General features: G+C 40.2%; 1 protein-coding gene across 9 annotated transcripts in view; it reads right to left on the bottom strand.

Annotated features, from left to right (window-relative positions):
• Positions 1 to 19671, bottom strand: part of CAMK2D (calcium/calmodulin dependent protein kinase II delta) — a 194804-nt gene that overhangs the window by 105477 nt on the left and 69656 nt on the right. For all 9 annotated transcript variants that reach the window (XM_069459185.1, XM_069459186.1, XM_069459184.1 and 6 more), the window contains exon 3: positions 18497 to 18556. In XM_069459185.1, coding sequence (XP_069315286.1) covers positions 18497 to 18556 — 60 coding nt within the window. The remainder of the gene's footprint in view (positions 1 to 18496; positions 18557 to 19671) is intronic.

Here is a 19671-nt window from a genome sequence, read left to right as displayed (position 1 = left end):
TTTTCAGTGTCTCAGGATAAAAACCTCAGTGGGATCCTTGACTCCTTTCTGTGAAAGCAAAATCCAGTCTAGGAGCAAATCCTTATACATATATATAGAGAGAGAGACAGACAGAATCCGACCACTTTTGACCTCCTCCACTGTTAGGAGCCTGACCCTGGCGTATTTCAGGAGCCTCCTGCGTCATTTCTCTATTTCTACCCTGCTCTCTTACTCTCTTTACCCAGCAGGCAGAACAACCCCGTCAAAACTCAAATCTGATCACTGCCCTTCAGCTCAGAAGCTTCCAAAGGCTGCCCATCCACCACCTTTGAGTAACGAAATTCCGAAATTTTAGGCCGAAATTCCATTCATGGCCTAAAAGGCCCTTCCCCTCACCTGACCCCCTCCCCCTCCCAGCCCCTCCTGCCACTGCCCTTCCCCCACCACTGTGCTCAACCACCCTGGCCTCCTGCTGCGTCTGGAGAACTCCAGGAAAGCTCCTGCCTCGAGTTTGCACTTGTTGTTTCCCCTGCTTGGAACATTTCCCCCCAGATACTCACGTGGCTCGCTACCTAATCTCTTCCAAGTCCCTAATTCTGTTTTTGTAAGTACAGGTTAGGAAACACGGCTGCATCCACTTGCTGATGAATCACCTACGGCTGCTTTCCAGCTGGGACCGCAGCGTTTAGTAGTTGCCACAAAGACCTGTGGCCAGGAAACTGAGAATATGTACTATTTGGCCCTTTACAGAAAAACCGTGTTGGCCCCTGGAGTAGAGGGCAGGACTGTGGAAAAGACGTGAGGAGTGCTGTGAAAGGCCAGTGTGTGTGACACGGATAATCCATGTGACGTGGCTAATTGACGCCATGAAGAACAATGGCGGACGTGGGGGGCAGAGAACGTGGCAAGTCAGTGACTATAATAAAACAAATGAGGGGAAGTACCGAGAAAATGGTAGAAAACTGCTGGCACTAGGAAGTGTAGGCTGTTAGAACCAGAAAATGTGCTAAGAGGAGGTGGGGAGGATGGGGGTGGGGGATGTTGAGGGAGGAGGTGTTAGCAGCCGCCCTACAAAAGCGTGAAGAGCAGGGAAACACCTGCCCACCCCCAGGTTCAGTGGTACAGAGAGGCCAGAGGAAGGGAACATTTAGAGACTATCAGAGAACACAGGGTAGTTTTTAAGTATTAAGAAATCAGATTTGTTAGTGTACAATTAAAGGGAAAAAGAAAACTAATAAAAGATGCTAAAAGTTGGCAATTTTCTTACAGCCTGGGTATTTAACCCAAAAGTTATTCGGATTGCTGAAGATTCTCCCATATTTGACACATTTTCTTATTTATTTCTATTTTTTAGAAGAGACATTTTAAGTCAATATATTCATTTTTAAGGACCAAATTTAAGAAATAAGTTTCTGTCATTTAATTACTTTCACACTCCTGAGAGGTTATAAACCTTATTAATGTGTCACTGTGATTTTGAATGTTTATGCATATGTTTTATATTTGTAGCATCTAAATTATGTACAGAACAATAGTTACTGTGATTCTATTCATTTATATTATGAAGATTTTAATATCTTCATACTTGCTTTGAATGCTCATTTTAATTAACTTTTCTTCCTGGTTCTTATTTGCCAGACGGGCATACTGTAAAAACGAATAAACAAGATACACTTTTAATTTGTTCTCAATGAAAACACCCACGTGACATTAATTCTATTTTTGATGGAAATTGGTTTTGCCATATCTGCTCTTTAGCAAAATATTTTGTACAACTGTCCTTCCACCCTGAACAGCAACAAGAAAAAACATTAATAGGAAATATGTTTCAATGTTATTGGCAAATATTTTCACCTCTATAGTGTGGACTAGAGTCTTCATTCAGAGATTCTAAGCCAAGGGGATAAATGTTAAAGAAACTTTATGAATGGTTGTACATAAGATTTTTAAGAAGAAAGAGCACGGTCTCTGGAAGAAATAAAGTTCTTGGTGGTTATTCTTTCATTCACTGAGCAGATTTTCCGGAATGCTACATGCTGGGGATGTAACTGTGAACGAGACCGTGAATGGGGTACCGGCATTCACAGTCACTGGGACAAAATCCTCTTGCTGATTTTTGGGTTCTCTGTTCTAGACTCTTGGATTTCAGCTAAAGCGTAACCCAATAATTTCATTTTATGCTCTTACTATCCACGCCAACGCGAGCACAGGAACACAACAAGGCTATGTGGCCAACAGTCTAAACAAGCAGTAGGTTATAACTAAATGCGCTATAAACTATCTTCACGTAGATGCAGCTACCAAATCAACAGTCCTTATCCGCTGACCAACTGTTTTCATAACACATTACTTCCCTGATTTTTCTTTTGTCTTGAATTGACTTGCTACGGAGGAAATCTGATAAACTGTTTAACCTGAAAGACAAATTTCCTGGTGAGCAATAATCATTTAACACCCCCTGTGCCTGGCTTCAAATCCATGACCCACAGCGCAGTCGCACTTTCGAAACGCAGATCTGGCGACATCACACTGGCCCTGCTTAGAATTCGTCGATGCTTCCCCTATTGATTTTATGTTAAGGAGCAAACGTCTCACCATGACCCATTTATCGCATAATTTATCATTCAAACTGGGACACTTTGAGAGTGAAAGAGGGTCATTAGTTTTCATATCAGTAAACCAGGGCAGCCCGTGAAAAAGAGGTTAGTGTGGCCACCCCACCCACGAGGCCCTGCCTCCTCCCTTCCCCGCCAGGTCCCTCCAGCAACAGCAACGCTTTCCTGCTCCCTCGTTGCCACCAGGGTGGCGGCGCTGACGGCGCAGGTGTGGTCAGATTCTGGGCGTAGCTGGAAAGCACGTGGGGTGTGAGAGGAGAGCAGTAGCCTGACTGCTAAGCTTTGCCCAGCGGCTGATGCACTCGAATAGCTGAGGACGGAAGAGCAGCAGATGGAGGAGATGGGAGCAAACTGAAAATGCCCAATCTATCATCTAATGGAGAAACAAGAAGGCCGGAGTTCATCCTTTAGGGAATGGGATCCAAGACATCACGTGGAAACGAGGTATCGGAACAGGACACGTGGCGTTTGAGAGCAAGAGCTCTGAAGTCCTGATGCTCTCATCCCGGCTGTCACTTACTAACCACGTGATCCTGGACACTTAATCTCTCTGTGCCTCAGTCTCTCCACTGGAAAATGGGGATAATGACAGAATTCCTCCACTGACTTGCGACAATTACCGCAGATGATATACGTGAAGAGCTTAAAAGGCTGCACGGTACAAACAAGCACGGAACGAATGCCATGTATGCTGGTTATTAAGCTGAATGACTCATTATCAAATTAAATGTTTAAAATGTTACTACGAATTAAAAGTTTGTTTTAAATTTTGTGTTACGCGCATTTGATAAATTTATTTTTATGGTATTAAATATCGTATGAAATAAATCTTTTCAACGAGGCAGTTGTCTCAGGATGGGCGACCACAGAGCCTGGGAGAACGCCACGGGGCCAGGAGGCTCAGGCCCGACTCGCTCTCCAATCCCGGAGAAGTGTGGAACGGATCTGGGCCTCCACCCCTCATTTGCAGATTAGGGGCTGGAGTTGGCTGGATCTCAGCTGTCTTCTGCAATCAGAACAATCTACCTGCGTCTAGCTTTCAACAACATTTCTCATAACGTTGACTATCCAAATGAAGACAGAAGTTTTTTTTTTTTTTGTGGAGATTCATAAAAAATGTTTTGTTCGTAATAGGCTTTAGTTTTACCCATGAATAAAGCAGCAAATTATCACCTGGAAAATTTCCATTATTTCTCTTTAATCGGCAATTGCCATGTGATACTCTCTTTGCAGTGAAAGGAAGCAGAGAAAAATACCTTTCAAAATAATTATACTATTAATAAATGCTTACATCTCTATATAAACATGTGTTCCCTTAAAAGTAAAGGTAAATTTGATTCTTTCAGTTCAAATCATTTTTTCCCAACATATTCCGCCGTAATCAATTTCAGATTGCTTAAGGAAGGCGATTCTCATTCCTCACAGTAGTTATGTTCTAGAACGTCAGCGTGATCAGGGAATCAGCAAATATTAAGCCACTGCTCCCGGGGGAAAGACAGGGTTGGCTTCCTGCAGGCCGCTGGTTGCAACATCTTTGTCAGCTAATCAATATACAACCTTGCTTTATGTGTGTTTCTGTTTAAAGAGGCCTCAATAAATACAAATTTGTGATTCATCGACATTGAACTCACAGCCAACGGCACTGTAACTCACGTGTGAGTGAAGCTCACATTACACAAGGATTTTCTTTGTAAGGCACGTTGCAACCTTCTTGAACTTAGGAACACTAGACAGCACTTCAGCGCGATGCTTGGGGGGGGGCCACTTTAAACAGCAAAATTACCCCCAAAAAGCACAAAGACGTGGCATTACACAGACAGTGGAAAGGACATTTGCTTAGTGCATGAGCACTGAAAGACGAAGGCGGAGTGTGGCCTTGTTAGCCCTCAGCTGGGAACGTTCATACACACAGAGTAACTCAATGTCTCACCGCCCGGCACGTGCCTGTGGATGTCCACAAGTGACCACAGAAGCACTGCACGTATTGATGGGGTTACAAATAAATTTTTAAGAGCAGGTGAACTCACAAATATAGAAACTGCTAATAATGAAGATCAACTGCATTTATTTTTTAAATCAGTTTCAATTGATCATGGCTTTTAGCTCTTTAATAATATTTATTTGCTCTTCAGAACTACTGTTGAGATATTATTGATTAATAAACACAACTGCTTAACTGTAGATGAGGAAATCAAACCTATGTGGTTAACTATAAAGTACAACTTCTTATAAATCAATTACCTAAATCAATCTACTTTATAAGCTTACGTTTTCTGGATACAATCTTCCTAAATCTTAAATACTTCATGTATAATCCTAAACACTATTAAAAGACTGTCTACACATGATGATGCTGGGTTAGATACTGCATTAGCAAATGATGCTATAGTTTATCACCTACTGTAAGACTGGCTTCTATTCAGGAAAGGAAATATTAATAAAAAAGAAATAGGAAAGGAATAAGAGAGACAGCCTTGTTAATTTAAAAAGCCATCTTTAATATTAACATGAACTATGATTAACAACAATGTGAAAATTATATTTTAAAATGATCAGAAAAATCGGAAGTCTGGGTGACCTTTTTTCTAGATTCCTGCCATGAAACAGTGAAGTCAGAAGTGAGTTTGATATCTATCTCGCTCTTTGATCCTCTCAAAGGACTTATCTTTCCTGCTATAAAGCCGCTGGGCATTCGAATTATTCATCATTTCATGACATATTTGGGGCTCCCTGGCAGAAACAACTCTCTAAAGATGATGCATGCAAATAAAAAGGATAGAAAAGAAAGTCTTTTACTATATAATGAAAAATGAACATAATGCTTTCTTTTAGGTAAAAGTGAATTTCATTTTTTTTTCTGTCATTTTTTTAAGGACAATACAATCTTAGAAAATGAAATTATTTCTGTTTCACTTTGGAAAAGTTTCCATTCTTAATATTTCCTACAAAGAAATGCTTTCGAACTAGGTTGAAGGTCTGGCTGAACAAATTTGAGAACTGACCCATTTGTTCAGAGCTCTTAGGATTATTGACTGGAAACACTTGAATTCACTCCATCTTTTCTAAGAAATTTATTAAACCATTATCAGGTGCCTTCCAGAACTGTTGCGAGGGCTCAAGATTAAGTTTGCAGGAAAGAAAAAAAAAAAAAAGAACCCCCAAACCAAGCTCCAGAACTAGCCTGATGAGAAAACAGCTACCTCATCTGCTGCCAGTGGTACCAATAGTGTGCACCAAATGCCAAGGCCACCAGGATCAATGTCACTTCTGCATGGACTTTTAGATACTATGCTCCTGCCCCTTAAACCAGAGCCCTCTGCCACCACACTCACTGACAAAAACAGAAAGTCCCTGCAAGATCTGTCTCCTGACACTGATCAACCCCCAAATGAAGTACGGCAAACATTTGTTAGGCTGGACAAGGCTATAAACCGAATGACATGCCCACTTTCTGGCTGCAAGAGAGGCCAGGAATTTGATGTCTGACTTCTAAATTGGTAAGACAGGACTCATAATGTTGTAATTGCATGAATTAGAAAGGCCACTCAAAATATTATGGGATATGGAAATTGTCTACCACACTTGTGTTTTGTGTAACATAGGAACACAACATATTTAAAAAAAACAAATCAAGCTGCAAATTTCAGAACTGAAGGGGACCTTAGAAAACAATTACATTTCAGCCTCTTTATTGTACAAATGCAGTCCAAGGGTTATCTATTCATTTAAACCAGAGCCACAAATTGGTATTTGAAAGCAGGTAGTTTTTTTATTGGGCCCTTAAAAAAAAAAAAAAATCACTCTCTGTTTCTTCTATTGCTAGTGCTATTGGTTAGCAGAAACTGGCTTAGCTGAAAATGCAGGGAATTATGTTTAAGGCGATACATTTATGATTTAAACAGCGCGCAGACTGGCTGCAGTTTACACCTGCAATATCCAGCTAAATTCATTCCCCTCACCTGCGAGACTCTCCCAGGCAATGATTTTGTGAGTTACTGCCCATGAGACTGAGGACTTCTGGAACACTCCTACTCCCCCTGCCCACAAACACACAACGCAGCAAGTCATGCAAAGGTGATTCCCATTGCAGGTGGGTTTTGGTTATCTCTACCTGAGGGCTACCTCACCACAGTTAAAGGCTACTTACGAGGGACATGATTCAAATAGCCTAACATAGAAAACAACATCAGTGCAGGGAAGGAAAAACAGCAACAGCGAGTGCAAAGGACATCAAGTCCAACAGCAGCAGTCACAGCTCTGAATAATGTCATTTGTAAATCAATTAAAAGCTGCGTTCATAGATATCAGACACTCATTGAGTTTACCAAACATAATCCAATTGCATTGCCAGGGGGAATGAATGTCACAGTGTATTTGGTCATTACCGCAGTCGTCATGTCCAACGGGATAAACAAACTAATCCCTGTGCTGTCACTGAAACAGCACAGAAGTGGCGTCAACTCCACAGGCAGGATGTCAGGCAGGCAGGACCAGCTTGGCCACTCAGGGGGAACCATTGGCGAGGTGCTTGGTATCTCTGCCCTCTTTCCTTCATTTGCAAAAATATTTATAATACAATGTACCTAGGCTGAGGGTGACTGTGACTATAAAACAAGAAGATGCACACAGAGCATTCAGCAGCATGCCTGGCACAAGACGGACATTCAATATATTTTTTTCATTTTTTGTAGAGATGGGGGTCTCGCTATGTTGCCCAGGCTGTTCTCCAGCTCTTGGCTTCAAGCAATCCTCTTGCCCCAGACTCTCACAATGCTGGGATTATAGGCATGAGCCACTTCACTCAGGCAAATTTTTAATAGTTCTTGTCATTTTAAGAATTAGGTTCAAAAAATTTACAATCATCTGACAGCTGGAAAGGGCAACTGCTCAAAAATATTTCTGCAGAAAGTCTTTATTTGTTTTTAAAAGTAGGATAAAAAACACAAGTAGAAAGCATAGTCCAATCTGCAGCACAATCCTACAAAACACAGAGAATCATTTCCCAACTTTCCAGAGTGTCGCTGACAGAAGAGCAGCCTCCCAGGCTGCCCTGTTCTTTCCTGTTCTGAGCCTCGAGGGCTGGCCAGGATTTCGCTTCCATGCTGTAGGGAACAGACAGTTTTGAATCACTCATGACTCTGTCCACTGTTCGGTTCTGACATACTTATTCAGGCTTGTCTAGCAAACTGGAAAGGCCATCCATTTTAAAAAAGAGACTGAGACACCTTCTAGGAAACAACTCTTTCAAAGAAAAGAATTTGGCACTTAATATGGTACCACTAATAAAATGGAGGGGATAGGAGTTTCTATATCTCTTTCATGGGGAGATAAAAATGGCAAGTAAAACCCATCATTTAATGAGGAGAAGAGAAAAGAACAATATTGAGAAAGGACACCAAGTCCGATGCTGGCCGTCACACCTCCAAGGAGTGTCATTTGTAAATCAATGACAAGCTGCATTCACAGAAATAGGATACTCATTCAGCATCTCCATCTGCTTCCCTCAGAATTCCATGCGACACTGAGGTACTGATTAGCACTGTAGTACTTTGCTTCCATGCATTCATTCCACAAATATTTCCTGAGCACCTATTCTGTGCCAGGCAACTTCCTAGGCATTGGGGAATCGACAGTAAACAAAACAGTCTTGAAAGAAAACCTCATGGAATTTATATTCCCATCTATCTGGGAAGGCAGCCAAGGCTCTCTCTCTCCAGATCTGCCCAGAACAAAGAGGGACCAAGGACTTGTACGCACGGGATCTTCAGAGGCCTGGAAGGCCAGACTCTCCTTTACCCAATACACGCATTACCTGGCCCTGTAATTATCCACACCCAAGGGCCAGGCCCCAAAAGGTCAGAGCAAGAAAGAAATGGAGCCCTTGTCCTATAGGAGCTTATTAGCAAAGGGGAGGGGTTAGCAAGTCCCTTGGAGAAGGTGTAACAAGCAAATATTTATGTAAAGGTATCATTGATAGCTAATGCTACGTGAGAAAGCATTTTTCGCTGGATTTTTTCCAATCTGACTTGTGGGAAAGAACTAATCCAAACCACTATTTCCTTGATAACCACTCAATTTCCTCTTGGTAAATAAGAGGAGTGTCTAAGTGTGTATTTAGATTAGAGTCTAAATCCAACACAGACTGCATGAATATTGTTGTACTGAATTGACCAGTTCCTACTAATATTAAGAGCACAAGCCAAGCGAAGGTCTTTTCAAGCTCTCAAATCATGTGATTTGGGTGGAAAATTATACTACAATTAATGGGCACTGTGATAAATCCTTTATATACAGAATGTCTTATAAAGGTAGTCGTAGTTCCAGCTTTATAGACTTGTTTTCAGAAGAAGGAGGGAAAAGGAAGTTGTTTCTGCCAAAGTAGGTATAAAATGGAGAATCCAGGACTCAAACACAGGTCTCTTGTACTTGAAAGTCATTACTTTCAAATTAGTTCTTGGCCTTCAAAAATACATAGTATGTTAACAAGAGTAGGGGTGTCTGTGAGAGAGAGAGTGTGTGTGTGTCAGAGAGAGAGAGACAGAGACAGAGAGAGAATATGAGAGTGAGAGGGAGAACCGCAGAGCACAAGAAGAAAAAATGAGGCAGGTGTCTGGGGAACACAAGGCTGTGAGTAATGAGAGACCGGCAGGAGGTGTATCATTTTCCTTTCCGAGGTGTGATTCCTGCAGGACCCAGCCCTCTGGAGGGCAGGGCAGGTGCTTATGAGGTGCAGAATACAATGTGCTCTCAGTTCTGCCAGGTACGCATTTAGGAGGACAGTTTGGAGTTGGAGGCTGGAGGTAAGAGGTTCAGGACCTCAGCAAAGTGGGGTTGAGGAAAATCGCAGAGGAACTTCACCCTCAGTAACAGGTACCTGCTTCTATAAAGCAAACTCCCTAGCACAATGCTCCCACTCAGCTTCCGTTCAAGCAACTCTAGAGAAAGCACTACTCAAATATCCCCCAAATCCGCCCCCAACTTAATTCGGCCACTAGGAAAAAAAAAAAACGACTTAGAGAAATACAGGCCCAGCCCAGAGATGTGTTAGGAGCCAAGGGTGGTAAGGGCAGGGCTTCCTGTGTGAATGACAAAGAACCATTTCACTCCGCTTCCTCCCTTTCTCAGGCAGCTGATGACTGAGCCTTATTGCGAATCAGAAAAAATATAATCAATATAAAAATTGTATAGTAAATTACGAAAGCCATGCATACGAACAGGTGAGATGATTATGCTATGCTTCGTGGTAGATTTAATGAAACTTGCGTGATGGGCCCTGAAGATAAATGTGAATGAGGTCCCTGAGGCCAAGCAGCTAAGTCTGGGGAGAACAGAGGATATATGAGCAAGTCACGTGGCCCCAGAGCCACAGCAGCCTGCACAGGGCCACTGCGCAAATCCAAGGGGAAGCCCTGCCCCAGCCCTTCCCCCCTCGACGGCCCCCTCCAGCCAGGCATCTTTTACGCTGCAACACCCACTGGGGTGGTGTCAGAGATGAGGCCCAAAGAGAAAAAAGATCAGCCAGACAAAGGGAGAGAAAGAGAAAGAGCATTTCCCACCAAGAGGGTTTAAGTGGAAAGGCACCAAGGAAAGATGGAAAACTTAGAAAGTGCAGGGCTGGGAGGGTGTCTGTATTGCTAGAGAGCAGAGAACAAATGGGAGACTCAAAATGCAAAGGGCTTTGCAATGTCAGGCTTTTAGAATCCAGCCTGAGGAACCAGGGAGCCATGGAAGGATTTTAAGCAGAAAAGTGGTAGATCAGATGTGCATTTTTAAAAGCCCCCCTAGCCAGGTGCCATAGCACGCACCTGTAGTCCCAGCTATTTGGGGCGCTGAGGCAGGAGGATCGCTTGAGCTCAGGAGTTCAGGACCACCTGGGTAACAGAGTGAGACCCCATCTCTTAATAAACGAAAATAAAATGCAGTACCCCTTTCATCCTAGCAAAGTGAAGAATTCAGAAGAGGAAAGGCTAATAATTAGAGCATGAGGGTTAAGGAGAAGGGGACAGATATACATGCCATTGAGGAAGCTGAAGTGACAACTGCCAAGAGATGATGTAAATTGGCAAGAGACAGGCAGACAGATGATACCAGTTTCCAGCGCGGCAGGGAACACAGGCAGGGGAGCAGGTTTGGGTGGGGGCGGGGTGGGGCAGGGTGGAAAATGAGGTCCACTTTATGCATAGTACTATTAGCAAGGTCCCAGTAGAGCATTCAGGTGAATGTTCCAGTAGGCGGTGGGAAGTGTGTCTGGAGAGAAATGCTAAACCCTCTAAAACAGATTTGGGAATTACCGATATTACTGAGATGCCCTGGGTAGATTTAAGGGGAAAGCAGAAGAAGAGAAACTCATGAAGGAGAAGGGGAATCGTGGTTAGGGATAAAGAAGAAATCTAGAAAATGCTAGTGTAACAAAAGCCAAAGAAGGTGACTCACACTTTCAACTACAGACGGGCACCCAGTAAGACCAGATCAAGAAGGTTCCACCGGACTTAGTAACGAGGAGGTGGTGGTGATAATTCTGAGAGCCACTTCGTTGGGACACACAAGCAGAGCCTGAACGTGGAGGCTTGGAAAATGAACAGGCACCGAGGACATGAAAAAAGAGCGTGGAAGGGAATGAGCGGGAATTTCACAGCCAAGCGTGTGTTCACGACTTTTAAAATGTAGGATGATTAGCCAGCACAGTCCACAGATGGACTCATTGCAACTTTCGTGATTTGGGGTCAACATGGTTCTTTCCTTCCTAAACCTTGTCCTTCCAGATACTCACGTCTGTCCAGTACCCTGCAGAAAACATTCCAAGGACAATATAAGCCTCTCTCTTCTCTATGTATCTAATTTGGGCACTTAATTGCATGCTCCTTGGAAATGCTGAGTATTTTCATGTGCAAATGTCCTAACTTCGAACAGGCTGGAAGCCCCTAGTGCTTTATTTAAATAAAAAGTGATACAGCTGCCCACAGAGCTCTCCCAGCTTTGAGCAGATGCGGAAGTGAAGAACAGAACCCTTGTATGGCAGAATCGTGAACTTTGGAATCAAACAAATGTATTTGAATCCTGGTTCCTCCCTTAATAAACTAAGCAACCTCAGTCAAATTACTCTCTTTGAGACCCAGCTTCTTCTTCTGCACAGGGCGCATAGTAAATGCTCAATATTTATTGAACGGAGTCAAAAAATAGAGATAATATTAATACCTTAATAGTAGTTGGAAAAATTAAAGAAGATAATAATGTTAAGTGTCTAGATGCAATAGATTTCAGGTTAGCACTATCTGAGAATGTATCTTCCTTACAGATTTCATTCTCTAGACTTGGTATGAAAAAGATAAGGAGGACAGGCAACTGAAGCAACTACAGAGTTGAACAGAAGGTTCCTGGCCCAAGCTTTACTGGGGGTTTATTAGTTCCTTATAACATCATCTCTAGAACAACGTTTTTTGTAAACTGTGGTCCTTGAAAACTTGTATCACAATCACCTAGGGTGCTTAATTTAAAAGCTATATAAACAAAACAAGCAAACAAACAAAAAATAAATAAGTGCTAAATTCCTAGAACCCATGCCAGGTCAATCTGTAGTATTGAAGCCCAAGAATGTGCAATTTTATGGAGGGGATTTTACACATCGGAAGGCTTTAGGGCTTCCAAACCACCCTCTAAAAGTCCACCTCACCCCGAATGTATTTTGCTCAGAGTTGCTGTGTTCCAAAGATATCAGGAAATAAGTTTGGAGGCTTCACTGGATATTGGAATGATTAATGTTTATTAGGATTCCCACTCAGGGTGGGCTGTACAGAGTCACCTGTATCTCAAGGAAGCCCTGTTCTTACAGTGGGGCGGCAGATGGAGAGACAGGCAGGATTCCCCAGCTACTCCTTTCCGGGGCTGCAGAAAATCAGGGCATGTCTGGATACGATCAGAACCTCCCTTCACCACCACGCCCCTGCCTCCCGCCTTCCTCACACCTGCAGGCACCATCAGCAGTGGACAGCGGGACACGCTCAGGCTGAACCAAACCCAGGCCAACACCAAAGGGCTCACTTAGAAGGGAATTTGCCTCAGAATCCCCAGTGGGTGAAGAAAACGTGGTACGTATACCATGGAGTACTGCTCAGCCATAAAAAGGAATGAAATGATGTCGTTTGCAACAGCTTGGACGGAACTGGAGACCATTATCCTACGTGCAGTATCTCAGAAATGGGAAACTGAATACCACACGTTCTCACCAGTAAGCGGCAGCTAAATGGTGGGTACGCTGGGCACAAAGAGATGCAAAAGTCATTGGAAATCAAGAAAGGGGGAGGGTGGGGACGAGGGGAGGGATAAGACTTACCCATGAGATACCGTGAACACCTGCTAGCAGGCACACCAAAAGCCAGTAATTAAGCATTATACAAGGTATCCATGTAACAAAAACATTTGTCCTGCCTTAGTATTTTGAAATAAAAAAAGAATCCACAGAGTCTGTCCAGGTCAGGTGTGGGAGGGGGAGTGAAGCTCTTTTTCCCTCCCCTGCTGGACGAGGCGATGGCTGGGCCGTGGCCGAAGGAAGTGGCCAGCAGCACCCCCCCCCAGCCACTGTGGGGGCAGCAGGACCCTCAGAAAAACCCTGGGCCAAGGCCCTGCAGTAGCAGGGTGCTCAGAACAGCTGAGGAAGCACAAGGAGCCCCGAGGGGCTGGAGCAGAGCTGCGGAGGGGGAGAAGCTAAGAGCAGAAGCAGAGAAACTGTTTGCATAAGGCCGACCCCCTGCCTTGCGGGAAGCCCCCACTCAGCTGCTGAGCAAGGAGACACATCCTCAGATTCTCCACGAAATTGGATACTGTTCTTCTCTATGTAAACATTCAAACCTTCTCAAATGAAAAACAAGTAACTGAATAACTGCATCCTAAACACCCAGCTCATTTACTGTCTCAAAAAAATAACATTTCCTACTTTACAGAAAAACCTCATGATGGACTGATGTCATTTTAAAAATTTTCTGGGCAGATGCTTTGCAACTGTTACACCATAGTAACCCATCGCCGATTCAGGTTCATTGCAGAGAAGACCTGGCAAAATTAAAGGCTGAATTACTCTGTTTTATTTAAATAAATTTCATTAGCTTTTTTGTGCATGAAGGAAGGAATCAGGCTTGCCAAGATTGCCTAATAAAATTTGTTTTGAGGAACAGATTTTTAAAGGATTGTAATTAGCATAGGTCAGCACCAGTCTATGCTACGTTGGTTTCTGCTTACAGCGCGATTTCTGTTTCCATTTAATTAGATAATTATAAATTGTTTCAAAAGCAGTCTATTCTCTTCACTAGAGAGACTTGTCCTTTATTTAAGAAGATGCACTGACTAATTTTTTATTTTTTATTTTAGCAGAAGGAAACTGCATGCCTCCAGAACTAAACCAAAACGCTGGCTACTCTCTTTTCATTGCTACTGTTGCAACTCTTCCCTTCAATCAGCGTTTCTCAACCTTAGCACTACGATTTTGGTCCAGATAATTCATTACGGTGAGGGGCTCTCCTGTGCTTTGTAGGATGCTTTGTAGCATACCTGGCCTCTTCCCAATAGATGCCAGACACCCCAGGTGTGACAATCAAAAATGTCTCCAACATTGCCAGATGTCCCCAGGCAGAAGAGAGAGTGGAGGGAGCAACATTACCCAAGGTTGTTCCCTTAAATCAATGACTCTGCCTTTCTGTGGGGGGGAAAAATGATCCTGTCTTTTTTTCTCTTGTTCATATTATGAATATATTCTTAGAAAATGACCAGAAGATGTATTAATAATTTAATTTTGAAGGGCAGATTTCTATAAGGAATGTCAAAAGGAAAGATTGCTGGAATAATTAACACATATGAGAATGACGTTTGAAAACCATGTTTTATGAGAGTTCTTCTCTTGGAAAGTTCCTAACAAACAAGCTTAAATGTATATTTGGCACTGCTGGCTTCTAAATGAGAAATTATTTGGGAGATGGAAATTGGCAGAAGAAAAAAAAAATGATCTTCAAAATAGTAACTTCATTATAGCTTCAACAAAATTAAGCCTGTTAGTAAAACTCATAGTCTTGGTATTTCTCTTATAGTTATATGAGTGCAAATTAATGTAACCCTATTTAAAATCAACACAGTTGAACTATTATTGCTAAAAATGAAAAGCAGCCCATACTGCACACTTTTGTACATCTCCAAATATAATTTCCTTTTATTCATTGAGAATAAAAATTTAGCTATTTATACATAAAATATGTTTTAAAGCACATTCAGAATAAAAATAATCTAAGAAAATTATTTCTGTTATTGCTCTTAAAACAAAACAAAAACATTTCTTTATTTTTACAAGTAAGCATCGTTCATCATGCTGTCTGTGGCCTTCTTGATGATCTCATACCGCTGGGTGGGTTGATCCGTTCTCACTATCTACATGCAGAGGAGTCAAAATATAAATTAACACTCTCCAGAGCTCCCACATGCAAGTGAGATGGGATATACACAAATTAAAGTAGTTAAGCCAATAAAAGACACCTGTTTGGCGAAGGCAGGAGGGACCAATGAGAAGTGAGCTTTGCTCTAATGGACAGAACACGGGGGAAAGAGCACCCTAGAAATAAATGCTAAACCACAGTTCAGTGATGAAGTTGCTGCAGTCATCATCTTGCTTTTCCAAAAGATACTTAAGAACCCCACTTAACTGCCCTGAACTTGGCAACATTCCATCTTAGTCTGGGAGGGAGGACCATAGTCATTGTTAACCACTTCTGTCCTGAAGAGAAATGCCAAAGTGGTAAGAAATTTACAATTTCTGCCCAAAAATGAAAGACCAGGGGTTTGGGTAGTGTCATTTGCTATTTCTATTTTTTTTTTTTCTTTGTCATCTATGGTCTCCCAAAATGGGTATTTTCCAATCCTTAAGAAAATAATTTCGTGTTTTCAAGTCAGCTAAATTTCTAATTTCTCCCAATTTTCTTTTCCTCCTTGGTTCCCTATTTTCAATTAGAGGGATCAACATCTCTCTAGTCACTGAAACTAGAAACTTCAGAGAAACCTCCCTCTAGCTCATCTGCTGCAACTGGTAACAGCTGCCCAAGGTCCCCCGACTCTACAGCAGCGTCTCTGGGAGCTCTGCCCTCCTGGCCACCATGGCTCCCCTTGCCATGGTGCAGAAGCCATCATTTCTCTCACCTAGATTCATTCCAGAGGCTTCCAAATGCTCTTTCAACACCAGTTTCTCCTGATGCCAAACACTTAATGCTTATTGCTACTAAATTTGTCCTTCTAACACACGGATATAATCACGTAAGTCAACTAGATAATTCTTTAACAATTTTCTATGGACTCTCCACTATTATCCCTGATCAAACTTTCTGGCTAACACACACATAATACTCTAATCATTCCAGGTTTTCTATCATTCTTCTAGGTGCCAAGGACTTTTACATCTGATATTTTTCTTTTGTTGGTCTGTCTTTTTATAAGGCTATTGAATTCAGTCTCTACTTCTTTATGGCAAAATTCTGTTCAACAGCCAATGTATTTCGGTTAAAATTATTAGCTTATACTTTAATGTTCTCACGGCACCTTATTAATAGCTTCATTATAGTGTATAACTATATTTTATTTTAGTTGCATACACAACTATTTGCTCTTCTGAACTGTGAACTCCTGTGGTTAAGGAATGTGTCTCATTCATCTCTGCAGTCTCAGTAGTTTAGCTGCAAAAGAGTTAGTGTTAGAACTATTTGATTCAAACAAGCTTGATACTAATCACTGAAAATAAAAGACAACTTCCCAATTATATATACTTTTATTTTTCTCATCTTCTTTCATTTTACCTTTGCCCAGATTGATGTAATTTTATTTAGTTCCAAAATCAATGTGGATGTAAGACTCATCTGATGATTGTTTAAGAAATCAGAAGAAAAAAAATAATGAGTGGAAAGAAATTAAGTCAGCATATGTCCTTTATTACATTTTTCAAAAGTTTTAAGAAACATTTTCAAAACTAATCAAAAGATAAGACTGTTTCATCACTTCAGTTTGAAAGTAAGAATTTTGCTCTTGATGAAAAATAAGTGGTTTGTTTTTTTACAAATATCTGATATAAATTCATCTGACTATGCAAAACTGCTACTATTCAAGGAGGTAATAATTATGGCTGTCTCTACAAGGATATTGTTTATATAAGATTCCATATAGATATTTGTAAGTAAAATCATTCACTTTCTGAATACAACAAAAGAAAGAAAAGATATCCTATATTTCAAAATAATGTGCTTACAAAAATTATTGCCATATTCTTTGGTGAACAACTTTGTAGGCTACTGAAATTTTCCTGTTATTTTAAGCATTTGGTTAAAACATTTACACAATAAACCCATTACTAAAAACTGAAAGTAACCTTTGGACACCGAATTATAAAAACTACTGAATTTCAGTAGTATGAGCAAAATCTTACCATAGGGTTTCTGTTATTTACCAAAAAATATGCTAAAATTACCACTGAAGTGGAAAATATGAAAAAATACTTTAAGAGAAGGATTGAAGTCATATCACTGTATGTATCTATTTCCTTTCCTTCAACATAGACTGTTAGCTTTTTAAACTAAATAATCAACAAAATTAATATGTTATATAAAATAATAACCTGACATAATCATAAATCCTTGCTAAACTTCATTAGAGCTCAGGTTGATTTTGTTAAACAGATGCAAATATAAGTCAAATTCAGAGAAAAAACACTTTTACCTATGGAACATTTTTAAAGAAAACATTCCTATGTTCAAATTTATAAATAACAATAATATGAAGCTACCTTTCCTAATGTGGTAACTTTTTCACCAAACTAAACTATAGCTAACATCATCAAATAATAGAAATAAATGCTATAATTGAACTCTGAAACAGACTTTCAAAAGTTATCTCAAAACTCTACATTGGTATTCCTCTGTATACTCCATTTAAGTAAGTTATAAGCAATGATTGTCTTAAAAAAACAGTTGAGGGCTTGTCTGATCTGAGAATTCATCCAAAACTCATCATGCATAACTATCTGATCCTGATTTTTTTGACAATATAAAACATAATTTTTAAAATTTGTTTTGTCATATGTTACACAATATCACATTAATTACTATTTGTTTCCTTAGCCTTCATTGTTTTCTGACAATGATTTTATTCATTTTCCTGATCAATAAGAGAGGAAAGTAAAAGATATTTTACAGCATGAAAATAATTAATTCAAGGTCAAATATGACCACTTAAAAAATAAGCCAAGTTTTTCACCAAGATACTAAAAATTGTAATTAAAATATAATTAGTTCTATAATATCTGCATTTGCCATAAGTGTTTGGATAATAAGCTCATGCTAATATTTCCCTCTGGAAAAAGGACTATTTAATAAACAGTAAAATTATATAATTTCTCTAGGGAAAGATCTTGGTCTACTATTATTTTAAGCAATCTTCATAAAACTTTAAGATTCTTTTCTCTACTTATTAAAGAGCAGTATGACTAATCCAGAGTTACACAGAAACTAGGACCGATACAGTGCAATGTTGAAGAGCAGAGATTGTGATGATAGAATATGCAGGTTTGCATTCCAACTCCTTTACTAGCTGCCTGACCTGGGTTAAACTGTGTAACCTTTCTGGGCTCTAGGATTCCTTGTCTGTATACTAAAATTCCTACTTCAAAGATTGCATCAGAAAACCAACAATAAACATAAAAAAATTTAAAGAATCAAATGTAACCAAGACAAAAGTTATAAACCTGTTTTGTGATAGCTGTAAATATTCTAGATTATTAAATTAACATTTTTATTGTGGTACATTATGCATAACATAAAATTTTAAATTAACATTAAAATTAAAATAACAGTAACATTTAAAATACATTGAAAATATTTTCTCACCAATATTAGGGTGCTTCAAAAGACGGCAGATTCTAGCTTCCCTTTCCAGTTTCTGATGATCTGTTTAAAAAAAAAAAAAAAAAAAAACGAGAAAAATAAATAACAGTAAAACATAAAAGACTAAAACACAATAAATAGCATATCAAAATGACATAAAGCCTTTACATTTACTTATCCTTTGACTTCTTTTTAAAACAGTGCTCATTCGAATGTGGAATCAGGAAAAGAGCACATAGTTCAACAATCTAATTTTATTTTTCATGGGCTTGAGGGTGGATGGAGGGAGGTATAAAACAGAGCTGAATTTAGACTCGGGCTGGGGCAAACAGAAACAGAACAAAGCAGGACTATGCATTCTTCTCCTTACCTTAGGTATACATTGTACCAACGACTTAACCTAACGCAGACATACTCCTTTAGAGCAGAGGATGCATATCTGGAAACTGGATTAGCAATAGAGCCATAGGATACCTGCAGTGTGTTCCCGAGGGAGAGGTGTTTCCTGTCCAGTCTGGTCATTAGTTGAGAGCCTTTACATGGAATTTCTAATTGAAACCACAACAACCCTCTGAGATAGGCAATATGGTTATCCCTATTTTAAAATACAAAGACTAACAGTATAGTTTAATGTCACTGTTTTAATTCATGCAAAGGCTCCAGCAATTTTATCCACATTTCTTTTGCATTTATGATGCCACTCACATCAACACACGTTAAATGTCAACATGATTTTTTTAAAAGGCAAATTATGTCTTAGTTTTATTTTGAAAATAGTTTTGACCTTGAAGATCCTGTAAGAGAGTTTCAAGTACTCTGTGGATCTGCAGGTCACACTCTGAGAACCACTGGTCTGTGCTATCAAGAACTGTTGTATGTAATGGACATTTTTGGCAATTTAGGAAACAGTTTAAACATATATAATGTTATTAATAGCTCAAAGTGTCCAAAACAGTGTCTTGGTGAATTATCACAGCGTTGGATAGGCTCTAGAACTGTATCTATTATGTCTGGATTGCCAAACGTAACTGATATCCTCTGCCCTCACCTCTATCTAAAACTACACATACTTAAAATAAATATAAATTTGTCAAGTCCCCTATCTCTTTAACAGCCCTTACTCTTAAAACAAGCGACTTCTAGCATATTCTTATTTAGAAGTATGCAACAAACACAAA

This window comes from Eulemur rufifrons, chromosome 26 (assembly GCF_041146395.1).
Source record: "Eulemur rufifrons isolate Redbay chromosome 26, OSU_ERuf_1, whole genome shotgun sequence".
NCBI lineage: Eukaryota > Metazoa > Chordata > Mammalia > Primates > Lemuridae > Eulemur > Eulemur rufifrons.
Note: the sequence above shows the minus strand (reverse complement) of the source record. Positions and strands in the feature narration are given on the sequence as shown.